Raw genomic sequence first — 18860 nt, forward strand, 5'->3', positions numbered from 1 at the left:
GTGGTGAAGGCCTTTATTGTCCTGACCCCACAGTTCCTGTCTCATGACAAGGATCAGTTGACCAAGGAACTGCAGGATCATGTCAAGTCAGTGACAGCCCCATACAAGTACCCAAGGAAGGTGAGTGAGGGCAGATGGAAGGGATTTGATGCCCCTGAAGAGTTCCCTGCTAGGACGGGCTAGGTATCACTGTAGGTAACAAACAGCCCCAAACGAAGGTTTACAACACTGAAGGCTCTTTTTCTGCTCATGCCTCATGTCCTCCATGGCTCTCCTGGGACCTGTCCTCCACATCCCCTCATTCTGCCACCAGAATAAAGGAGCAGCCTCCATGTGGGACCTGCCAGCTGCTCTAAGAGATGAAGGAGAGGGTGGTCAGTCTTGATGGCTCCCAACTCTTTTGCCTCAAGGTTATATGCTTCACTTCCACTCACATCTCCTGGGTCAAAGCAAATCCCATGGCTACATCCACCTTCTAGGGGTCAGAGGGAGAACCTGAAATACTTGGGGACTCCATTAAGGCCACCATATGGTATCAGCCTGCATGGGAAACTGCAGAGGGACAGAGGAGGAGAGTGGAGAATTGGTAGGAAATGGCAGCAGGACTGAGTCACTGTGGATTTGCTTTATCCTCAACCAGGTGGAGTTTGTCCCAGATTTGCCAAAAACCATCACTGGCAAGATTAAACGGAAAGAACTTCAGAAAAAAGAGAAGGGTCAGATGTAATCAGCAGTGAACTCACAACCCACTGTGCACCTAAGGCAAATCCCTGGCCACTCTAGTCTCCCCGCTATGGTGAAGATGAGGGTGGGGCATTGAGAGTGTTGATTTGGGAAAGTATCAGGAGTGCCATAATTCCAATGTTTTTGTTCTTTTAAGTTAAATTCAGTTACTCTGCTTCCTCCAAGTCCTCTGTATCTTTAGAATTTCCCAGGTGAGCACTCAGATTGCAAGTAATAAAATACTGATATCAACAATACCCTGTGTTGAGCATTTATTCTGGGAATTAACTTATGTTAAATGCCCTCCCTCTGTAATTCTCCCTAATCTCCAACCTGAGATATCTTGGGACCAGATTCTCCCTCCTGGCACCAGCATCTCAAGGTAGCCCTAAGCACCCTTCAACAGCCAGGACACACAGGTCCAGGAGGGATGCCCATGTGGCTCCAGGCACCTGCCCGTGGCCTGGGTGAGGCCCCAGCAAGGCCAGGGAAGGACGCATGTCCAGGGTGGTCAGCATTGGCTTGGGGACTACACTTGCCTGCCAGACCACCTCTGCCGCCCCACCCAATGGGCTTCCGCACAATGGTCTTCCACCCAGTGGCCTTCTGCCTTTGTATCCCCCAATAATGCCCATGTGCACATGCATCCCAACCTAAACCTGGCATGCATGAGTGAGAGCCCCAACCTCTAGGGACCCAGGACTCCTGTAGCCCTGCCATGGGCCTAGGAGCCCTGCCTCTAGCTTTCCCCAGTAGGAACCTACATATCAGCCCTTCCCAGTGACCCAGGAACTCTGTCCCCCAGCCCTTCCCAGAGGACCCCACTCATTCACCCTCCCAGGACCCAGGGTCCCTCCAACCCAGAATCCCTTGACCACAAACAATTTTCCTTCTTTGAATCTTACCTTCTCTAGGCATCTAGAGCCCTCCTCAAATCCCTGGCCTGGAATTCTATAACCTGACCCTTTTATCCATCCCTCCTTGGGGCCTAAAAGGGGACTACCAGGGGGTCACCAGGAACTTGGAAGAGCAGGGACAGAAAGGGTCCAGCCCGGGAATGAGAGGAGCACATATCGTCCCCTTCTCACCCACAGAGGTTCCTGGGTTTCTTAGGTGCACAAACCCAGGAACTCACAGGGAAATAAACAGACACCACAAGCACAGAGACACTAAGGCACAGAACCACTCCAGCTTCACTTGGGCACAAAGGGGTATGGCCCACAGACAGGCTTACACACACACACACACACACACACCAGGAGATCACAGATACACAAGGCCATGAGACACAGCCCCACAGGGCAGATCCCACACACAATGGACACTCGTGCATACACACACACACACACACAGTCACAGACCTACAGGCAGAGAAACAGACACAGAACACAGACATTAAGAGAAACATAAACACACAAATACAGACACAATCAGGGACATCCAAAGGAGAGGCAAATTCACACACACAACACACACATACACACACACACCAAACAACACACATACAGATACAGAACACAGACATACAGAGACACTGTCGCAGCAGCACACATGCCCAGAGACACATTACACAGTCACAAACACACAGATTTGCACAACCAACACACACTCATTCAGGAAGACACACAAATATATGCAAAGATAGAGAAAAACAGAGCTGTCCAGAGACAGCTACACGGTGACATACTCACAGATACTCAGACACACAGGTGCATACGTGCAGATTTACACATCCAGACATGCACACACTCCCAGACCCTAGCCCACAGGACAACCACATGGTGATGGCATCCACAGGGCACTCCTAAGGCAGTGGAGAGAATAGACCCAGACATGACCTGGCCCTCCCAAGCTCTCTTGGAAGGGCGTATGTTCCAGGTTCCAAACCCAAGGCTGGGTGTGTGCCCCTTTCCAGGCCTTCAGAAGGGCTGTTCCTGGACCCCAAAATGCCAGAGAGGCCAGGGTTGGGTGACTGTGGGGACAGGGGCACAAGGTTGAGCCTGGGACCCTGTGTGGGTATGTTTAGACAGGGCAGTGTTGCATGGCACTTAGCAGATCTAGGAAGTCAAGAGAGAAAGAGAGGTGTGCCCCCCAGGACCCTACCCTGGGCCAGAGTGGGCTGGCACCCAGGAATCAGAAAGAATGCGAAGGTTCCAGAGAGGACCTGTCCTTGGGTTGGGGGTTGGGGGATCAGGTGGGGGAGGGGACCTTGGAAGAGCATGGGCTTCTTGTGGATTGCCCACTGTGAGGCCCCAAGTACTGGGCCAAATATTTGTGGAGAGGGAGTATAAATCCTCAGGGTATGCTGAGGCAGCTTCCAGACAGGAGAAGGTTTGGCAGAAACCACAGTTCTGCTCCTGAGCCTCCCGCTACCCTGCCCCACGTGTCCTGCTGCTTCACTGATAGCTGATGGCCTTTCTCTATGACCTGTAGCTGAATCTCCCACCAGCGCTTGAGGACTTAGTTTGAACCAGATCCTTTCCCAGAGCCCCTTATCCTCCTCCTCCTCCAGGTGCCCAACAGCCCTCCCTTCCCTTCCCTCCTTTTCCCTGCCCTCCCCATCCTCCTCCACTGAGATCCCACTCCCATCCCTATCCCCTTCGTTCCCCCAGTCCTAAGCCACTCCCACCTCTGTCCTGGCCACTTCAGGGTGCCCTGAGAGGACCAGGACTTACCTGTGTGGTGGCTGCTGTTTTGGCTCCTCTTGCAGGGGTTTTCTAGCCATCCATTCACCCTTGAAAGTAGATGTTTGGACCCACGGGGTTTCTTCCTTTTTGTTGGGTTGTGTCAGGCGGCGTAAAACTACACAGCCTGTAATCCCAGCACTTTGTGGGGGCCGAGGTGGGCAGATTGTTTGTGTCCAGGAGTTCAAGACCAGCCTGAGCATCATAGCAAAACCTCATCTCTACAAAAGATTCAAAAAAAAAAAAAATTAGTCTAGCCTGGTAGGGCCAGCCTGTAGTCCCAGGCTCAGGTGGGCAGATCGCTTGGACCCAGGAGGTGGAGGCTGCAGTGAGCCAAGATTGCGCCACTTCAGCCTGGGTGACAGGGTGAGACCTTGTCTCAAACAAAACAAAAAAGTGAAATGTCATTTGAGTTTTGTATCATCTGCTTTGATGATTTTTTAGAAACTTCTGAGTCATCCATGTGTTCTCCTCTTGGGAGCTGCCTCCAGGGAGTCTGTGTCCAATCAGAGTGAAGGGAGCCTGAGAAGCCAACCAGATGGGAGAGGAAAGGGTTGCACCCTGCTGGGATGTTTGCAATGTGGGAGTCATGAGGAGTGACATGGCCAGGATGTGAATGAGAACTCTATTGTCTTTTGTTTTGTAAAATGTGTCTTGTGTAGATCATTGATTTACCCAAAGCAGAAAGAGTCTTAAAGTCCTATAATTGTCCAAATAAAAAGAAATGACAGGTTTTTACTTTGAAAGTTTCCACCCTCACATTATAAGCCTCACCACTACCCTCAGGAGAGGGCACCTTATAGAGATGAGAGTATTTGTTCTGACCAGCATCCACCAGATTCCGAGAGAAGGATCTGGAAAACCCTAGTGATGGGGAGCAACCACTGCATCGAGGCAGAATCACCTCACATGAGTACCTCCAATCGAAGAAGAATTTGTTGTTTCTTTTGAGGTTATGAAGGAGGAAATGTCTTGATAATCTTTGTTGGAATTTTTTTCCCTTTACCTGGCTGCATTTTCATAGATCAGTTAAACTCTTTCCCTACTTCACCTCTGAAGACTTGGATAAGTTTTCCTCATTGCATTTTCCACCTTCACCCTTGCTCATGGCCGTCGACTGTCAGAACCTAAGCTTTCCTGGCCCCTTTGGATCTCATCTAGGTAGAAGCCCACGACTGATAAGCTGCATCCAGATAGTTGTCAGATGTGACAAGAGTGCCCAATACAGGGGAGGCTTTTCTGGTTAATGACAAGATGGCCTTTGTCCTTCTCATGCATTTGATCCACATCTTTAACCATCGTGTCCAGAGCTCCTCGTCCCTTTCAGACAGAGGCTACTCAGAAAGAGTGTGTCCCTCCCAGGAGCCCAGGCTGAACTCACTTCCACTGTGAGGCTGAACACGAAGGTGCTACTGAGCTCAGATGCTGTTTTTTAGAGAGGTTTTGTTTGCACAAAACTTTGTCTTGGTATGTGGATTGGTCTGAATTACATTTTGAATGTATTTTCTCCCCCAATACTTGTAAATCCCTAGTGTTTGTAAAATAATATATGTGCCTTTTGTGGTGGTGGTCACACATTCCCGAAAGTTTGTATTGCTTTCCATATGGATTTCCAAGGTTGCTACTGATTGCTTTAGGCGCAATGCTCTAACATATGAAAGTGAACTGTTGTTATTGGTTACTTGGTATTGTGCTTTTAACTAACTTCAGTTCTTACAGTTTTAGTCATAATTAAGAACATATGTTATGCAAATCTTTATGGACTTTGAAAATCTGACACAAAGTGCCCTGTTTCAACAGCAAAGTGAACACTGATTTTCAAAAGTTAATGTTTTTACAAACTTGGGCTAAACAATCTGTGATTATTTTGTTGGAATATAACCCAGGTATTATTAATATAACAGCTGTCTACTCTCAGTTTTATGTATATATAAACATATCTTTATGTAATATTTTCATCTATAACTTTAAGACTTTTTTCCTATATTTTTCTTATTCTTTCATACAGTGTGGGCATATTTTTGGATATATTATAAATAATGTGATACAAATTTCTAAATATTTAAAAGAAGACCTTGACTTCTTGACCATTGTAACTTTGTATTTTCTTACCTCCATTTTAAATTGAGTTAAAAATTTCTAGGTAAAGTTCTGAAACTATTTTTTAAAATATTTGCAATGTTTTTGTCACATAAATGGAAACTCTTTCCAAGGGAGAGAGGATTGAGTTTGTGTCTCATATTTCCTTCCTACAGTTTAAGTGTTCTAAAGTCCCATATAGTAAATAGCATCTTTTTAAAGAATACAATCTGATTCCTTTTACATATGGATGCAGCAATTAAAGCATCACCACATTCCAGATTCAACACATTCCTTCCTCTTCAAAGTTTTCTCCTCTCCTTTTTAATATGCCTGTCCTTCTCCCTCCATCCTACTATCCTCCCTGTGAACTGCCATTTCACATCATGGAGTCATACAGGACAGGCATTCTTGTTCCAGATTCTATAAAGTCAGCAGAATCATTTTCACATTGACCCATACTGTTTTAAATATTAATACTTTGTTCTTTTTTATTGCTGAGTAAAATGCCTTTGTATGGACATATGACAGTGTCAATCCTCTCGCTTGGAAAGAGATACGAGACTTGTTTTTCCCATTTGGTCTTTGTCCTGAAAACAAAAACCCAGAAAGCAGCACCTCTGCAAGATTTCCCTGTGTATCCTTGCATTTTTGCAACTCCATGATCAATTGACAGGGAAAAGATCCAATTGATAGAGTGTCTCAAATTGTTCAAACATATAGAACATGAATAATAATTATTTTCAAACTCTTGTTCACAGGAAAACTCACTGACATGAGACAAGTGACTTTTGGCAATTACTGTCAACATTTTACTATAAAAATGCTCATACATACAGCTTTGATTTGTTAATATTTTAATGAACATGACTTAACACATATCTACCCATCTTTCCATTCCTCTACCCATCCCTCAGCCCATCCTATTTTAGATGTATTTTCAACTGAATTGGAGGCATCAACATACTTCCTGCTGAATAGTTTAGCAAGACTAACATTAACTATAATGCAATATTTCTTTATAAAATTTTCTTCTAAAGAAGAGTGACATAGAAGAAAACATGCAAATCTTAAGTGTAAGTTTACTAACTTTGAAAAGTACATACACCAGCATAACCCACCCCCTTTTCAAGATCTACACTATTATGTCACCGCAGAAAGTGAACTCTCCCTCTTCCTAGACAATCCCTTTCTCATGGCAGGTTAATTTTGCTTATGCTGGAATTTTGCATATATAGATGCATGCCATGCCATAGGTATTCTTTTGTGTCTGCCTTATTCTGCTCAACACAATGTTTCTGAAATCATTCCCATTGTTTCACAGATCTCTAATTCAATCCTTTCCATTTTGGACCCAGCATATTCTGAGTTCAACCGGTTGAATGGCTATCTCCGTTTAATTCACCATCTTGAAACATTTAAAATTAAGATGTTTTCTAAGAATATACAGTTAAATCTGAGGAATCAATGTAGGAATGTTATCAGAAGGTGTTGGAACGTACTCAGGTGAAGTCTTTGTCTTAATTGATGTAAGAGTCTAATGGAATTAATATCAATCTTAGAGAAATCCCCCAGTATTCATGCCATTTTTATGATCTCTACCTTGGTTATTTTTAAGCACTAAAATTTGATACTTATTTCTGAATGAAATCATCTCTTTATTGTATTTTCTTACTTACGCTGATCTTTAAATGGCAAAGATTCATGTAATGTAAGAAAGAAGTGTGAGTCAGAGGGATTCTTGTATCATACAATACATGACAAATAAATACAATGTCATATTCAATTTAAAAAATAAGTAAATATAAGTAAATGAGTAAATGTAAGTAAATAACTTTAAAGAAAAGATAATTACTTTACACCTAGCTTGTCTAACCCACAGGTGACAGGCCACATGTGGCCCAGGACAGCTTTGAATGCAACCCAAAACAAATGTGTAAACTTTCTGAAAACATTATGAGTTTTTGTGTGTGTTTTTTTAGCTCATCAGCTATTGATAGTGTTAGTATATTTTATGTGTGGCCTAAGTTGAAGAAAATTCTCCTTCTTCTAATATAGCCCAAGGAAGCCAAAAGATTGGACATCCCTGCTTTAGACCAAGAAAAAAGACACACCACATTCCCAAAGCCTAAGAAGACTACCAGCCATGCAAGAAGCATGACACTGGGAACTTCCAATCTTTCTTGAAACAGTGGAATCCCCTGGTGATATCTGAGGGTCTGCTTACTTCTTGGAGGAGGCTGAAGGTTTCCAAGGATAATTATTTGTGACTGAAATATTGTAAATGTCATTGACCCTCCTCATTATTTCAACTGTTATTATTCCAGGTCATCAATTTTCTGCCTGACCATTTTCATCCTGGGCCTGACTTTTTTTTTTTAATTCCTTAGATGCTTATCATTGTTTTTGTGTTCCTGGGACTGGTATTTGCCATTTTCTTCTGGAATACTAGCCTTGATGTGAGTATGCTGACTTCCTGTAGAGGTATACTTGTAATCATAAATAAGAAGAAATTATTTTAAACAATTCATGGTTCTGGACTTCATTATGAATATTGGGTTTGACCCAAAAAAATCAGAAAGAAAATGATTTCTTAGCATAAGAATTATAAAAATAGCTGCCATTTACATTATGACAATTAAATAGGTTTGTGTTTGTTTAGTAGGATGTCAACAGAGCTTTTGGTCAAAAGTAAGTTTTTTTGTTTTTTTTGTTTTTTACCTTTGTGCTCTTTATCCATGAGGGCAAAGATCATGTAAAACAATTTTGAGCATATAGTAGTTGCTTAATTAATAGGCATTGGATGAGTTATTAATTTGTGATAATAGTTCTTTCCCCTCAAATCTGATTGTTTGTTATTATGTTAATTCTGAGTCCAAAAACAAAAATATTTTAAGTATTGATTTCTTGGATTTTTTAATGTGCTATTGTGCTTATTTTAAAGGCTAGTAAAACTGATCTTCTAAACAATTGCTATTCTCCTAGTAAATGTTCCTTCAATGGTAATGGAAGCCATGTGCAGACAAGACACCATGCAGCCCTTCAATAAGAGCTGGCAGGCTGACTGGATGAGAGGCTGGCTAAGGGGGCAGCTAGGAGGCTGATCGCGAGGAAGTCTGAGAGGCTGGCACTCAGACCTCTCTGAGAGACTGGCTGAGAGGCTGTCTGGCTTAAGAGCCAGACAAGAGGCTGGCTGAGAGGTGGTATGAAAGCCTGGCTGCCTCAGAGGTTGACTGGTTGAGAGGCTGGCTTAGAGGCAGGCTGAGAGGATGACTGGCTGAGAGGCTTATGGACAGGTTGGCTGGAAGGCTGGCTGGCTGAGAGGCCAGTTAAGGGGGTCTTGGAAGCTGGCCAAGAAGCCAGCTGCCTGGATAGCCAAGAGGACACTTGAGAGGCTGGCCGAGAGGCTGACTTGGAGGCTGTTTGAGAGGCTTGTTGCCTGAGAGGCTGGCTCAGAAGCTGCCCGGTTGAGAGGCTGGCTTAGAGGCTTGCTAAGAGGCTAGCTGGCTTAGAGCTTTGCTCAGATGCTGGCTGGCAGGTTGACTGGCTGAGAGGTGTGGCTGGGAGGCTTGTTGAGAGGCCAACTCGGAGGCCAGTGGAGAAGCCGGCTGGAAGCCTGGCTGAGAGGTCAGCCGGGAGACTCCCTGAAAGGCTAGCAGTCTTGCTGACTGAGAAGCTGGCTGATAGGCTGGTCCAGAGGATGGCGGCATCAGAGGCTTCCAAAGAGGCAGGCTGGGAGGACGGCCTAGAGGGCTATATGGGAGGCTGTGACAGGCTGGCTGGCTGAATGGGCTAGCGACTGGCTGAGAGAATGGCTGACTGAGAATCTGCCTGGATGAGAGAGGCTGGCTGCCTGAGAGGCTTGTTCAGAGGCTGCCTGGCTGAGAGGCTGACTTAGAGGTTGACTGAGAGGCTGGCCGAGAGGCTGGCTGGGAGGCTGTTTGAGAGGCTGGGTGAGAAGATGACTGTTTCAAAGGCTGTCTGACTGACTGGCTGAGTTAGAGGCTTACTGAGAGGCTGGCTGGCTGAGAGGCTGGCTGCCCAAAAGGTCAGTTGAGAGGCTACCTGAGAGGCTTGCTTGCTGAGAGGCTGGCTGGCAGGCTGGCTGGCCGAGAGGCTGGCAAAAAGGGCAGCTGTGATTCTGGCCAAGAGGATGGCAGTCTGGCTAGCCGAGAGGTTGACTGGAAGGCTAAATGAAAGACTGGCTGCATGGCCAAACAGCTGGCTGGGAGGCAGGCAGAGTGGCAGGCTGAGTGGATGGCTTGCTGAGAGCCTGGCTGTGAGGTTGCCAGGCTGAGAGGCTTGCTGAGAGTGTGGCTGGCTTAGAACCTGGGAGAAAGTCTGGATGGGAGGGTGGCTGGCTGGGGAACTGGCCAAGGGGCCAGCTGGGAGGCTGGCCAACCAGAGGCTGACTGAGAAGGTAGCAGATAGGCTGGCTGAGGGTGGCTGCCTGAGAGGCTTGCTTGCTGAGAGTCTGGCTGACTAGTGTATTAAAGGCTGGCCGTGTGGCTTGCTGGGAGTCTGGTAGAGGCGCTGGTTGTCAGGCTGCATGACAGGTCTTCTAGCTGATAGGCTGGCAGGCTGGCAGTCTGGCCAAGAGACTTGCTGGGTGGCTGGCCGAGTAGATGGCTAAGAGGCTGGTTGAGAGGCTGGCTGCCTTGCCAGTGTAGGGGTAGGCTGAAAGGCTGGTCCAGAGGAGGCTGGCTGGGAGGCTGTTTGAGAGACTGGCTGGGGAGGCCGGCAGAGAGGCCAGCTGGTTGACTGGCTGAGAAGCTGCCTGGCTTACAGGCTGGGCTAGAATCTTGTTGAGAGGCTGGCTGGCTGAGAAGCTTGCTAAGAAGTTGGCTGGTTGGTTAGTTGACTGGCCAAGAGGTCGGCCAATGCCGGGCCGGGATGCTGGCCTAGAGGACACCTGGGAGGTTGACCGACAGTCCAGCTGGGAGGCTTGCCAAGAGGCTGGTTGGAAAGTCGGGTGAGAGGCAACCTGGAAGCCTGGGTGAGAGGACAGATGGGAGGCTGGCTCTGAATCTGCATGGCTGAGGGACCGGGTTAGAGGCTTTATGAGAGGCTGGCTTGGAGGCTGTTTGAGAGGCTGGCTGTCTGAGAAGCTGGCTCTGAGACCTCCTTGCTGAAAGGCTGGTTTAGTGGCTTGCTGAGGGGCTTGCTGGCTTTTCGAGAGCCTGACTAGCAGGCTAGCTGGCTGAGGCAAGTCAAGGGGCGACTTGAAGGATGGTTGAAGGGCCAGCTGGCTCACTGGTCAAGAGGCTCGCTGGGAGGTTGGTTGAGAGGCTGGCTGATAGGCTGGTCCAGAGGATGGCTGCATGGGAGGCTGGTGAAGAGGCAGGCTGGGGGGCTGGACATCAGGCTGTTTAGAGGTTTTAGAGGCCATCTGGGGAGTCTGGCTGAGTGCAGGCTTTGTGGTTAGCCGAGAGGATGGAGGTGAGAATGGTGACTGAGAATCTGCCTGGCTGAGAGGCTGGGTTAGAGGCTTGTTGAGATACTGGCTGGCTGAGAGCCTTGTTGGGAGGTTGAGAGGCTGGCTGCCTGAGAGGCTAGCTCAGAGACCACATTGTTGAGAGGCTGGCTTAGTGGCTCGCTGAGATGCTGGTTTGCTGAGAGGCTTGCCAAAGGGCTGGAAAGCAGGCTAGCTGGCTGAGACACTGGTCAAGGGGGCATCTTGGAGACTGGCCAAGAGGATGGCTGAGAGGATGGCTGGCTGCATTTCTGCCTGGCTGAGAGCTGGCTTAGAGGTTTGCTGAGAGGTTGGCTGGCTGAGAGGCTTTTCGAGAGCCTGGTGGTATGTTACAGAGGATGGCTGCTTGACAGGCTGGCTCACAGGCTGCCTAGCGGAGAGGCTCACTTAAAGGCCAGCTGAGAGATGGGTTGAGAGGTTTACTTGCTTAGACGCTAGCTGGCAGGCTGGCTGGCTGGCTGAGAGTTTGGTTGGTTGGCTATCTTAAAGGCAGGCCAAGTAGCTTGTTGTGAGGCTGGATGGCAGGCTCTCTGGCTGACAGGTGGTCTGTCTGACTGGGTGTCTGGCTGAGAGGCTGCCTGGTTGAGAGGCTGGCTTAGAGGCTTGCTGCGAGGCTTGCTGTGTGAATGGCTGGTGAGGCTTGCTGAGGTGCTGACTGGCAGGTTGGCTGGCTGAGATGCCAGCCAATGGTGCGGCTGGGAGGCTTGCCAAGAGGCTAGCTGACTCACTGGTATAGAGGCCACTTAGGAGGCCAGTCAAGAGGCCAGCTGAGAGATGGGCTCAGAAGCTGGCTGTCCTGCTGGCTGAGAGAGTGACTCATAGCCTGGTCCAGATGTAGCTGCAAGGGAGGCTGGGGAAGAAGCAGGCTGGGAGTCTGGCCTAGAGGCTGTCTGGGAGGCTGTTTAACAGGCTGGCTGGGGAAACCAGCTGAGAGGCTGGTTGGCTGGTTGGCTGAGAAGCAGGCTGAGAAAATGGCAGGCTGAGAATCTGCCTGGCTGAGAAGCAGGCTGAGAAAATGGCAGGCTGAGAATCTGCCTGACTGAGAGGCTGGCTGAGATGTTTGCTGAGACAATGGCTGGCTAACTGTCTTGCTGAGAGGCTGGCCATGAAGCTGTTTGGGAGGCTGGCTGAGGAGGCTGACCAAGAAGCCAGCAGGCAGGCTGGCTGAGAGACTGGCTGTCTGGCTGTTCCAGAGACTGGTTGAGCAGAAGTCTGACTGAGAATCTACCTGGCTGAGAGACCAGTTTAGAGGCCTGTTGAGAGGAAGGCTGGCTGAGAGACTTCTAAGAATCTGTTTGAGAGGGTGGCTGCCTGAGAGGATGGCTGAGAGGCTGCCTGGCTGAGAGGCTGTCTTAGAGGCTTGCTGAGAGGTTGGCTATCAGGCTGGCTGAATGAGAGGCTGGCCAACGTGGCGCATAGAGGCTGGCCAAGAGGACATCTGGGAGGCTGGGCAAGAGGTTAAATGCATGGAAGCCTGGATGAGAGACTGGCTGGGAGGCTGTTCGACAAGCTGGCTGCCTAAAAGGCTGGCTCAAAGGCTGCCTGGTTGAGAGGTTGGCTTAGAGGCTTTGCTGAGAAACTGGCTGTATTAGAGGATTGCCTGGAGCATGGTTGGCAGGCTGGCTGGATGAGAGGCTGAGCAAGGGTTTAGCTGGAAGGCTGGTCAAGATGCAGTCTGGGTGGCTGCCTGCCTGAGAGGCTGGTTGCCTGGGAAGCTGGCTGAGAGGCTGCCTGCCTGCAAGTCTGGCTTAGAGGGTTACTGAGAGGTTGACTAGATTAGAGGCTTGCCTGGAGGCTAGCTAGTAGGTGGGCTGAATGAGAGGCTAGTTGCTTGAGAGGGCAGTTGAGAGGCTGGCCAAGAGGGACTAGCTGGTTGAGAGACTGGCTGGTTGAGAAGCTTGCTGAGAGCCTGGCTGGTTGAGAAACTTGTTGAGAGATGGGCTGGTTGAGAAGCTTGCTAAGAGCCTGGCTGGTTGAGAAGCTTGCTGAGAGCCTGGCTGGTTGAGAAGCTTGCTGAAAGCCTGGCTGGTTGAGAAGCTTGCTGAGAGACTGGCTGGTTGAGAAACTTGCTGAGAGATGGGCTGGTTGAGAAGCTGCTGAGAACCTGGCTGGTTGAGAAGCTTGCTGAGAGCCTGGCTGGTTGAGAAGCTTGCTGAGAGCCTGGCTGGTTGAGAAGCTTGCTGAGAGCCTGGCTGGCAGGTTGGCTGGCTGAGAGATCTGCCAAGGGGGTGGCTTGGAATCTTGCCAAGAGGTGGGCTAGTTCCCTGGTTTAGAGGTCACCTCGAAGGCTCACTAATGGATCGCCTGGGAGGCTGGCCGAGAGACCCACAGGCTAGCTGTCTCAAAGGCCAGCTGGGAGGCTGGCCAAATGACTGGGTGAGAGGCTGATCCAGAAAAGGGCTGGGAGGCTGGGCTGGCTGAGATGCTGGCTGGCTGAGAGGCTGGATTAGACGCTGAGTGGCTGGCTGGCTCAGACACCTCAGAGCCCTGGTCTATGGATTTTCTTAACTATCAACTGACTCTGGACAGGTAGGGCTCTAAGAATCTATAAATGAGCTCTAAATCAGGGGTTCCCAGTACATATCAGAAAAAAGTCACTCATCCCGTAAACACAGACTAAAATTGAAAATAGAAACAGTCATGGATTGGAAGAATATCAATAAACCCTGAAAAGAAACAGCACTGCTCCTTTTCTTCAGGTCGTATGGACATTTAAAGTTCTGTAAATTTACAGCTACTTTAACTTTCATATCTGCCCAGGTACTATCAATATGTATGAAGAGAAATGGGCATAAAATGACCAGAAGTACTGAGAAAAGGTGAAAGCATCAGAAATTAACTGAAAAGTTTTAGGGTTACACCTAGAATGTCAGAAGTGTACAATTACATGGAAATTTAATTTACTAATGGAGTTATATAGTCCACAATAAACAATTTAAACAAACAAAAAAAGAAGCTCCAAAAAATGTAAATAAATGTTTCTTTTCTTAAAGCAGATCTCATGGTACAATACTGATTGATGAAGACATAGCCAGAAAATGTCTGCTCTCATCAGCACATATAGCTCCCATTCTAAAATGTTATTAGTGTTTTCTCAAATGAAAGAAAAATAAAGCCTTTGTGCTGACTTAAGGTGGGAAGGGGAGTTGGCCCATTTGCTTTCTAGGCTCGTCTTTTCAGTTAAAAGTAACCAAGATGTCAGAGTGGGGCAATGTTCACAGTCAGTGGAGGAGAGTGAGCTCCACCATTCTCGGGGGAGCATCTAAAAGACATTCAGCTGGGGCATCTGAGAAAAATAGGGTCCTGCCACCAAACGAGACACATGTTCTCTGTAGTAAGTACTTAGAATTGTTTCCAGGAAACATAATTGTCACCCCACCTGAGCTCTCAACCCCAAAAGGAGAAGCAGGCTGTGTGGATTGTGCAGCAGAAGTGGCCACCTTCACAGTGAGCTCTCCAGAAAGTTCTCTCTAGGCCCAGTTGTCCCTGGGCTGGCTCCTGACTCTTGCGTGTCTCCATGACTCTGCTTCTCCATCTTTTCCCATCTAGAAGACACAGAAAGAATTCACTTGAAGAAGAATTAAAATACCAAGTTCTTTACTAGACACTCAAAGCTTCATCTTAAAGCAAAAACAGCCTTAAAAATGTCCATCACAGTTACCTACCTGTGCTGCTTGTAGACAGCCTTCCTCTCGGCCATCTCCCTCTGCAAGGTTTGAGCACAGAGCTGTGGGGAGAAAAATACATCCACGCCCTGACCTGGCAGACTATGCCCAAAAGCAAGGGGCAAAAAACTGCTCAGTTGTCAAGGGCCTTTCTTACAGAAGGGACGATCTGAAAAAAACCAACACATGAGAAATTGTATGTTGAGAGAGTCTAAATGGCATGGCATTATCCACATCAGCACTGAAGGAGCCTGCAGCTGCGGGGAGGAAGGCTCCTTACCTTGTGTCTGTAGTAGTTTTCTACTCACCACCAAAGCTCTTGGGTGTCTTGAATTATTTTCCTATGGTTTAGAATCACTTTCATCAAATAAGCACCATTTCAGTATGTTTTTAAATAATCTGCCATGTTTCTGTTATCCTCACAACTGCACCCTTGCACTAACTATACACAGAAAATGTATTTCACAGGGTTTTCAAAGTACAGTATGACCAAAACTGTTGCTATAATGATGCTCCTCTTTTACTTCATGCCTGCTGGGTTCTGAGTTGACAATGTCCTTACCCACTGGGCACCATTGGGTACCTCATCCTTCATTGGGCATCTTTGATTATAAAGCTCTAGTCTCCTTGTATTAATATCCTTGCCATATTTCACAGAGTAGAAACAGCTGGGCACAGTCCGTTTGAAAAAATGTGGTTGATCCTACAACACGCTTTTCTAAGAATGACGGCGACGGATACCAGCCCTAGAATGGCAGAAATGAACTGAGTTTCTACACAGTCTGACCCGACTGGGGTCAGGAGATGTTTTGCTACTTCACATGTTTTGGTCACTGGTAAATCTGAAGGTATTTTGTTTTCTGTTGTGTGAATTCTCTCTCTCTCTAAATACGTCTTCTGACCACTTGTTTGTATTTCTGTCTTAACTGGTTCTAAACATTGTACAAAAGTTAAAAGCAAAACACTCCGATGGAAGTTTCCCATGTGGCTGGTGTTCAGTTTCTGAACTCACTTGAAGGTGTGTATTTTTTCCATAACCAATTTCCCTTTTTCCTCCACCTCTGATAGCTGCCTCTCTTTTTCTGCTCACTCACATTCTTTCATTCTCAGCTTCCTGAGATGAAAACGGAGGGAAATGCACACACATGATCCTCTTGCCCATGTGGGAATCTTTCTGCCAGTCTGGCATCTGAAGGCCATGATTCAAAGGTCCCCCACAGCCTTCCCATACATGAAACAACTGATATTCAACAATAGGGAGGAAGAATTGACACCTCCCATTGACAGATTAAAAAAAAAAAAAAAAAAAAAAAAAAACACAAACCACTCTGGCCTGCTAGCAAGTCACCTGTCATTTCCAGCTTGTCTCTGTGGCTCCATAGTCCTATTCTTAACTAAATGAGCACTATTAGAAGCTTCTATGAGATGCACTATGTGTACTTCCAGGGTCAGTCTTGTGCTTGACACACTGAAAGTTCATTTTAGTTCAGTGTGGAAAATCAGATCTCACCAACTCATCACAACTAACTCCATCAAGATGGAGCAGGGGATGGCTCCTCATCTGACTCCTCCCATAGGAAGACCTGATTCTCATTTAGAGGCTGATGCCAGAACCCAGACAGTCAGCCTTTGAGAGATCCTTCTAGGACATGATGTCATTAACCCTGCAGTTCACTACTGCATGTTTCCATGATTCAGGACTGGAACTCTGGTCATCGACCTGAGGGCAAGAAGCTGTTCTTCCCCTTTCCAGGACAAACTCATTTCCATACTGTGGAGATTCCAATAGATAGCATAACTTCCTGGCTATGCCTGTTGGACCTCCAGGCTCTCTGCTGCAGATCTGTGGATCCGTCATTTACATTTCATGGCTTTGAGATAGACTTGAGAAAAGACATCTAGGAAATAATAACTGAAAAATGACATGAGTATACTTCACACCTGAATTGTACACTTCGACATTGTTAAGATGGCAATGATCATGTTATGAATGTTTTATTATGAATATTTTACCACAGGTTAAAATGTTTAACAATCTGAAAAGGAAGTAATTATCTTCAGTTCTCTGAGTTCTAGAATTTGTAACATTTCACCTCCTGCTCCTTCCTGATCTGTAGCAGAGCGTCTTATTCTTTTCCTGCTCTATTCAGGGTTCACGTTCCCTTCTGTGACAAAAACATTGCAAATATTTTAAAAAATAATTACAGAACTTTACCTAGAAATTCATAATTCAAATTAAAATGTGGATAAAAAATACAAATTCACAAGGGGTCGGGAAGCCAAGATCTTTTTAAAAATATTTATAAATTTGCATTACACTATTTGTAATATATCCAAAAATATGTCCACACTGTATGGAAGAATGAGAAAAATATAAGAAAAAAGTCTTAAGGTTATAGATGAAAATATGACATAAAGACATGTTTATATATACACAAAACTGAGGACAGCTGCTGTAATAATAATACCTAGGTTATATTTCAACAAAAATAAACACAGACTGTTGTTTAGCCCAAGTTTATAAAAATGTTAACTTTTGAAAATTAATGTTCACTTTGCTGGTGAAACAGCTGCACTTCATGTCACATTTTCAAAGTCCATAAAGATTTGCATAACATAGTCTTCCTGGAATTGTAATTCAAACTGAAAGAATTGAAGTTAGTTAAAAACGCAATACCAAGACACCAGTAACAAGAGTTCCCCTTCATATTTTAGAGCATTGCACCTAAAGCAATCAGTAGCAACCTTGGAAATCCATATGGAAAGCAATACAAACTTTCTGGAATGTATAGCCACTGCCACAAAAGGCACACATATTATTTTACAAACATTAGATTTACAAGTATTGGGGGAGAAAATGAATACAAATGTAATTCAGACCAATCCACATACCAAGACTCAGTTTTGTGCAAACAAAACCTCTCTAAAAAGCAGCCTCAGAGCTCTGTAGCACTTTCATCTTCAGCCTCACAGTGGAGGTGAGTGCAGCCTGGGCTCCTGGGAGGGACACACTCTTTCTGAGTAGCCTCTGTCTGAAAGGGACCAGAAGCTCTGGACACAATGGTTAAAGATGTGGATCAAATGCACAAGAAGGACAAAGGCCATCTTGTCATTGGCCAGGAAAACCTCCCCCATCTTGGGCACTCTTGTCACATCTGACAACTATCTGGAAGCAGCTTATCAGTATTGGGCTCCTACCTACATTAGATCCAATGGGGCTGGTAAAGCTTGGGTTCTGACAGTCGATGGCCATGAGCAAGGGTGAAGGTGGAAAATGCAATGAAGGAAATTTACAAAGTCTTCAAAGGTGAGGTAGGCAAAGAGAGTTTAACTGATCCATGAAAATGCAGCCAGGTAAAGGGAAAAAAATTCCAACAAAGATTATCAAGTCATTTCCTCCTTCATAAGCTCAAAAGAAAGAACAGATTCTTCTTTGATTGGAGGTACTCATGTGAGGTGATTCTGCCTCAAGGCAGTGGCTGCTCCCCATCACTAGACTTTTCCAGATCCCTCCCTAAGAATCTAGTGGATGCTGGTCAGAAGAAATACTCTCATCTCTATAAGGTCACCTTCCTTGAGGGTAGCAGTGAGGTTTTATGTGAGAGTGAACACTTTCAAAGTGAAAACCTGTCATTTCTTTATATTTGGACAACCATAAGGACTTTAAAAACATTTCTGATTTGAGTAAATCAATGATCAGCACTCAACACATTTACAAAACAAAGGACAATAGAGTTCTCATTCACATCCTGCTCATGTCACTCCGAGTGACTCCCATACTGCAGACATACCCAAAGAATACAGCCCTTTATTCTGTCACCTGATGGGCTTCTCAGTTTCCCATCACACTAATTTCACACAGACTCCCTGGAGGCAGCTCCCAAGAGCAGAAGACATGGATGAATCAGAAGTTCCTAAAAAGTTATCAAACTGGATGACACAGAACTCAAGTGACATTTCACTTTGTTTTTGTTTTGTCTGAGACAAAGTCTCACCCTGTCGCCCAGACTGGAGTGCAATAGGGTGATCGTGGCTCACTGCAACCTCCATCTCCTGGGCCCAAGCAATCCTCCCACCTCAGCCTCTCCAGTAGCTGGGACTACAGGCATGCATCACCAGGCCCAACTGATTTTCTTTTGGAATATTTTTGTAGATACGGGGTTTTGCTGTGATGCCCAGACTGGTCTTGAACCCCCGGACTCAAGCAATCTGCACGCCTTTCGGGCCTTAAAGTGC

At 46.4% G+C, this 18860-nt stretch overlaps 2 protein-coding genes across 4 annotated transcripts in view; one reads left to right on the forward strand and one right to left on the reverse strand.

The window, feature by feature from the left end:
* The window catches only part of LOC105484990 (acyl-CoA synthetase medium chain family member 1), a 58809-nt gene extending 57831 nt beyond the window's left edge, over positions 1 to 978 (forward strand). For all 3 annotated transcript variants that reach the window (XM_011747123.3, XM_011747121.3, XM_011747122.3), the window contains 2 exons: positions 1 to 120; positions 641 to 978. In XM_011747123.3, coding sequence (XP_011745425.2) covers positions 1 to 120; positions 641 to 727 — 207 coding nt within the window. In that variant the 3' untranslated portion in view covers positions 728 to 978. The remainder of the gene's footprint in view (positions 121 to 640) is intronic.
* LOC139359753 (nuclear pore complex interacting protein family member B4) overlaps positions 114 to 18860 on the reverse strand; it is a 26395-nt gene continuing 7648 nt past the window's right edge. The window contains exons 3-6 of the mRNA XM_071083686.1: positions 14625 to 14686; positions 14339 to 14504; positions 3399 to 3628; positions 114 to 352 (exon numbers count right to left, since the gene is read on the reverse strand). Coding sequence (XP_070939787.1) covers positions 14402 to 14504; positions 14625 to 14686 — 165 coding nt within the window. The 3' untranslated portion in view covers positions 114 to 352; positions 3399 to 3628; positions 14339 to 14401. The remainder of the gene's footprint in view (positions 353 to 3398; positions 3629 to 14338; positions 14505 to 14624; positions 14687 to 18860) is intronic.

This window comes from Macaca nemestrina, chromosome 18 (genome assembly GCF_043159975.1).
Source record: "Macaca nemestrina isolate mMacNem1 chromosome 18, mMacNem.hap1, whole genome shotgun sequence".
NCBI lineage: Eukaryota > Metazoa > Chordata > Mammalia > Primates > Cercopithecidae > Macaca > Macaca nemestrina.